This window comes from Pteropus vampyrus, unplaced genomic scaffold (assembly GCF_000151845.1).
Source record: "Pteropus vampyrus isolate Shadow unplaced genomic scaffold, Pvam_2.0 Scaffold23, whole genome shotgun sequence".
NCBI classification, from domain to species: Eukaryota; Metazoa; Chordata; class Mammalia; order Chiroptera; family Pteropodidae; genus Pteropus; species Pteropus vampyrus.
The window spans coordinates 712,367-718,462 of record NW_011888804.1 but is presented as its reverse complement, the minus strand read 5'-3'; the positions used below and the strand labels follow the sequence as shown (position 1 = coordinate 718,462).

The 6,096-nt window shown below is 42.3% G+C and overlaps 1 protein-coding gene across 2 annotated transcripts in view; it reads left to right on the top strand.

The window, feature by feature from the left end:
• Nucleotides 1-470: 470 nt before the first annotated feature.
• Nucleotides 471-6,096, top strand: part of DENR (density regulated re-initiation and release factor) — a 10,934-nt gene continuing 5,308 nt past the window's right edge. The window contains exons 1-4 of one of the 2 annotated variants that reach the window (XM_011355736.2): nucleotides 471-619; nucleotides 1,373-1,487; nucleotides 4,526-4,545; nucleotides 5,230-5,314. In XM_011355736.2, the coding sequence (XP_011354038.1) occupies nucleotides 1,382-1,487; nucleotides 4,526-4,545; nucleotides 5,230-5,314 (211 nt within the window). In that variant the 5' untranslated portion in view covers nucleotides 471-619; nucleotides 1,373-1,381. Of the gene's footprint in view, nucleotides 683-1,372; nucleotides 1,488-4,525; nucleotides 4,546-5,229; nucleotides 5,315-6,096 lie in introns of both variants that reach the window. The other variant, XM_011355734.2, reaches the window with a different exon arrangement.

Genomic DNA, 6,096 nt, shown 5'->3' with positions numbered 1-6,096 from the left:
GGGGACAGGTAAACACGAGAAAGGTGGTGAAAACAGTTGTGAGCGTGGTGAGATTGTGGGCGATGAGAAAATTGTAAAGAGCGTTGATATTATCTTTTCAAGAATAATTCTGGCAATGCAGGGAACGGGGTGAAATGAAATCAAACGCCTCTTCCAGCTGCAGTCTCCCCGCGGAGGACCCACTTAGCCATCAAGACCGAGGTTAGGCCGGAATCCGGCACGCGCTCCGTCCGCCCGGGCTCACTTGACAGGACAGGGAGTCACTGCGACTTTCGACGCACATCTCCGCGTTTCCAACCGGCCTCCGCGTCCGCTCGCGGACCGCCAACCACCCAACGTCTCCCACGGGCAACGAGCACCGCCTACTGGCCGTCAGCCTCTCGGCGGCCTGGCCCCGCCCCGAGCGAACTGCGCATGCTCCCCACTCCTCTTCGCCCTTCAGGCTTCTCGCGACAGCCACCCAGCGGCGGCCTGAATCTCGCGATAAAGGCTTATTGTCTCGCGGGACCGCGGCTGGCAGACGGGCTCTCAGTTGGCCCGGGCCGGAGGAGAGGAGTTGCATGTGTAGCTTCAGCTGGCGGTAGTGGCGGGAGCGGAGGTGGCGGCGGAGACCGCCTGGGTAACGACCCCTCTTGCTTCTCCCGCTTCCGAGAAGCTCGTAGAGAGCGTGGGGAAAGCTGAGGTGCTCCCCGGCGGAAGGGGGCCGGGCCGGGCTTCTCCACCTCCCCGCCCACATGGGCCCCTCTGGTGTCCCCGGGATTGCCCCTTCGCCACAGGTCTCTCCCCTCCCACCTGGCCGTCCTTGTCGCCTCAGTGCTCTTCTATTCTGCTCCTTCCCGGTTCTTCTGCCCCATTTTCTCTCCTCAGACTCTGGTCTTCCCGCCCCCTTCCCATCCCGTCCCCTTTCCTGACTCCTCAGTGTCCCTCCCTTGGCTTTTAGCTGCCCCCACACCCTGCCCTCTGGCACCCTCGGTGACCCACCCATTCCAGCCTGCTTTCTTCTAGCTGCTTCGTGGTGTTTATTGCTGCAGTTTGCATCCCTTCCACCTCACCCCAGACCTTTAGCCCCGTCTCTAAGCCGTCCTCTCCATCCTTATTTCCCATTGCTTCCTCTTTCACTAGTGCCCCGCGCCCCACGTTCTTCATGGTCTCACTGTCACTTGCTTCCCTGTAGATCTGGTAACTAGCGTGCCCAGAATTGCTCATATTTTATGAATCCTAATGGCAGCTTGTGTCTTTCACTTAACACAGAAATTAAAGAGAGTTGGGGCGGGGGAATTTCAGGTGGAAGGAGGCAAGACTACACCTGAACACTGCTGCTCTGGACTCCTGGTCTGAAACGGTGAAGATGTGTTATTTTCCTTGCTTGCAGGTTTGTGAGATGGCTGCTGACATTTCTGAATCCGGTGGGCATGATTGCAAAGGCGACCCGAGGAGCAATACCAAGTTAGATGCAGATTACCCGCTCCGAGTCCTTTACTGTGGAGGCAAGTGTTGGAAGGCAGACAATGGCTTTTTACTTACTGTATTTTTATGCATTTTGATAATAGTTTCACATTTGGTCCTAGAAATCCCTTTTTCATCTGTCTTTGTCATTTGGTGACTCCTTAATTTGGGGCGAGGCGGGGGGGTGGGTGGGTGAGAGACTGGTGAAGAGGAGACGTGGATTAACAGAATCCCCCCCAACCCCTGTGACTTCGTAAGGCTGATTGAGTTTTGTTATGATATTGGTCTTACTTGGTTATGTTGCTTGACTTTGGAATCATGGACCAGGGTTTGCATCCCGACTCCAGCATTACCAGCTATGTGACTTTGGGCAAGTTACCTAATTTCACTAAGGGTTAGAGGTTTGTTTCTTAAGGTCTGAAAAATGAAGACGATGATTGCATCTTAAGTCAGATGATCCACGTTAAGCTTCTGGTACAGCAGCTAACACAAGAACATAGTACAATAAGTGCTAACTAATTATTACTATTAGAAAAGTATGCTAGTTTACTATGGTTTGTTCTTGTTTATCGGATGTAATTAAGAGCTGTTTTTCTTTGTACCCTGTTTCAGCGAATCTAAGAATCCTTATTTTATGATACACCATTATTTTAGGATCCACCAAGAAAGAAAAAATGGTCAGATCGATATGCTATAAGATCGTTATAAAAATTTAAAAAAAAAAACAGAATTGGTGAAATACAGTATATGAAAACCATCCTGTGGAATCGCTTATGTCTCTCAGCTGAGGTGGCTTTTGAACAACTGCACTAAAATATAAAATCCACCCCAGTGATAATTTATGTTGACCAGAGGTCCCTAACCTTTTTGAGAATGGTTTGTTTTCATTTCCCTCCCTAGTTTGTATTGATATTCCAGGCAGCGGGGCAGGGTTACTCTTTCCTCAGGGAGTTTAAGGTCTAGTTGTAGGAAAGCACTTAGGGAATATTAAATGCTAAATTAAATGATACTGTAACTATGAATTTGGAGTTCAGGAAAGGGAGCGGTCTTTGTTCAGAGGGAGCTAGGGACGTTTCCAAGGAAGCGAGAAACATAAGGTAATAGGTAGGATTTGCAAGGAAAGGTGAAAGAATTCATAAGAACAGTATGGTGGCAAGATTTAATATGCTATCTTTAGGGGAGAGGAAAAACGAAGAGCCGATTGGAGCAGAATGCTGGTTGGAGTACAGTGAGAAACAAGGGCAGCTAGGATGGGGGTCATTTCTGGGGAGACATTTCATCTTCAGGTTAGAGACTTCAGACTCTGAAGCCAATCTGAATTTGAGTCATACCTTAGCCATTTACTCACTGCGTGACCATGGCCAGTTCCTTCATCTATAAAATGGATAACAGTAGAGCCTACTACCGAGGGCTTTTGAGAAGAAAAAATGGAATATACTCCCAACCGCTCCACCTCCTAATGCCATCGTTTTAGACGCTGGGATTTCAACATAGAAGTTTTGAGGGGCACTGAGCATAGAAGGTTTCATGGATGATGATGCTCTGTTCTTCATACTGCATCACATCAGCAGTGTGACGTAGTGTCAGGTTCCACAATTAGTGACGTGAAGTTTGAAGGTGACTGCTGGATCTTTGCGTTGAAAAGTATAGTTTACAAATAGTAATCTGTGGAGGCAAATTGATTTTAAAAGCAAATATCAGCGAACTCAGAAGAATCGTTCAAATATTTTCATTGTATTAGAATTTTGCCGAACTGAATATTATTTTAAAATGGTATACAGTTTTATAGCTTTAATATTTGCTATAATGAATGGTATTTAACCTATAATTGCATACTGACAATATGTCTGAATATCTGTACCTACTATTTGAACTTGAACTGTGAGGGTTATAGAGCTCTGTTTAGCCAGGGAGAGTTTTAGCAGAAGGAACTCTAAACTTGAAATCAAGAGATGCTAGATTCCAGTTTTCTTCAGCCACATACCACCTTTGTCATCAGATGAACTATTTAACCTTTTCTAGGGCTTCATCTATAACACAGTGATGATGGGTTCAGAAGGCAGGCCAGTCATCTGGCTGGCACATAGCTACGTTGCCTGTATATGTTGTGAAACCTCATTTAGTGGTTAAGGGCCTGAGCTTCAGAAACAGACCGGGGTTCAGATCCCGTTCCGCTGACCAGATAGATTAATGTGGGTTACCTGTGCTGAGTCTCATTTTTTAATTTATCGAACAGATATGGTAATTCTTCCCTCATAGGGTCATAATGATTAAACATAATAATACATAAAGAGCACAGCAAAGTGCCCAGCACATAATAGGTGCCCAGTACATGGTCATTGCTGTTATTAGTAATGCTGTACCATTCCACCTCTCCCGCCCAAACCTCAAGATGTTGGGCACATTGAACTACTCCATTCTTCACCTTAAAAATAAAAACAAAATAAGCAATTGACCCAGTAATAGAATTATAGTTAAAATCGGGAAAGCCTTCGAGTTCCTCTAGTCCCTTAGGCTGTGCGGGCTATACAATGACAAGATTGAATCAGCCAGCGTGCCTTTTAGCTTTACAATTTCATGATCTTATGTAGCATAATATGAAAAAGGAAAGGAAAAGCATACTGCAGGGAAATGGTAGCAGAAATGCTACTGAAGTTTATAAATGTGTTACTATGAGTAAAAAGAAGTAGTGGCTGTTTTGATAAAGCTGTCAAAAATAATAATCAGTTCCATTCAAGCTTTGTCATATGGGGAATCGTTCCCACCTTATCTTAGTTTCAGACTCTCTGAAGTGGTTATGGTAAAACCCTAAGATATGTAAGGTACTATAGTCGGATGTCCCATCAACCCAAGGAGACATTCTTTTTTAGATTAAAAAAAATCAAGGTAATACTTCTATTAACCACATGCCTTTTACCTCACAAACAAAAACAAACAAACAAACAAAAAAACGCTGGGTAGCATCTGAAAGGTAGTACAGAAACGGTAGAAGCATTTTGTCAAATTTAAAAGTTATGATGAGAGCTGTGTGTATATATTTAAATTTTTAAAAACTTTTTTTCTCTCTCCATTTCCCCAGTCTGTTCATTACCAACAGAGGTAAGTTTTAAAGTTCTTTTTTAACTTCCGCATTGGAGGTCGTTGATTTTAGAGCTAACTCGAGAACTTTGTTTTCTTATTTTTTATTTTCTGTCATTTGATAGTAGAGTTTCAGCCCTTTTACAGAGAACTGTGGTTTAGAATAATTCAATGGTTTTTTTAAATTGTTTTCTTTAGACTTTGAGTCATATGTGTATGTCATTTGCATGTTGCTATACAGTTTGGATTTTTGTATGGAACCCAAGAGTAGTCAGCTAATAAAACAAGAATAACCTTAAAGCCAAAATTTAATGACTAAGCAGAGGAGAGAAAGCAGAAATTATGCATAAGACTTCTGTTACTAAGCTTCTAAGCCAGGCTCTATGGGCAAGTCATGAAATTAATGAGAGCAAGAAGTAGACATGCTCGTTTTTGTCTGTTTGCTCCTTCTTCTAAGGCCATTCTGTTTGATGGCGAGGAAATAAATTATTATAGTAAGGAACTGCCTAATTCTTTTTAATATCTAATTTCTTATGGGGCGTTTCCTGGTTGAATACAGATATCTTGTGGATAAGATGTCAGGTGGGAGTAGTTAGTTTTATCATTTTTTATGTAGCAAGTGTAGGAAATGATTTTAAATTGAAATGTATTGGTTGACTGAAAATGTTTTGTTGTGATTCAGTTTGCTCTTTTTTTTCCTTCTAGTACTGTGAATATATGCCTGATGTTGCTAAATGTAGACAGTGGTTAGAGAAGAATTTTCCAAATGAGTTTGCAAAACTTACTGTAGGTATGAACATTTTTTTTCTTTCATCAATGCTTGTATACCTGAAACAAATGCATATAAGGCATTATTTTAAAGATATGAAAGTCCTTTAGTAGGATCATTACAGAATTATATTTATGTTTATGAACTTTAAAACTATTTTAAGTTCTTGAGTTAAAATTCCTTATATAAAATCACAAACTGCTCTATGTGTCTTCTCTCCCTGAGACAGGTTAGGTCAAAGTATCAACTTTCTCATATAAAGAAGAATAAATGATTTAGAGGCAAATATATTTTCGCTCATTCATTCAACAGATTATTTCTTGTGAGCATGTCATATGCTACACGTGGTTTCAGATGCTGAGGATAAAGCAGTAAACAAAAGATCTCTGGAAGTTATATTTTAGAAAGGGAGACAAACAAAATAAGTAAAATAAGACAAATGAAATAAATGTGTTACATATTGGTAAGTAGAGAATGGGGAGATAAGAATTATTGGGTAGGGAATTTGAAATATTTAGGTAGTGACCAGGAAAGATTTTGCGGAAAAGGTGGCATTTGAACAAAGACTTAAAGAAAATGAGGGAGTGGGACCTTTGGAAACCTGGGAGAAGATTCCTGGCAGAAGACACTGAAGCAAGAACTGAACAGCTTATTCAGGGAACAGCAAGGTGGCTTTTCTGTCTTGAGCTTATCGGAGGAGGGGGAGAAGGATAGAAGATGAAGTCAGAGAAGTAATGGAGCACCACATCTTTAAGGCCACATCTTGGCTTTTACCCTGAGTGAGGGGAACTATCGGAGGGTTT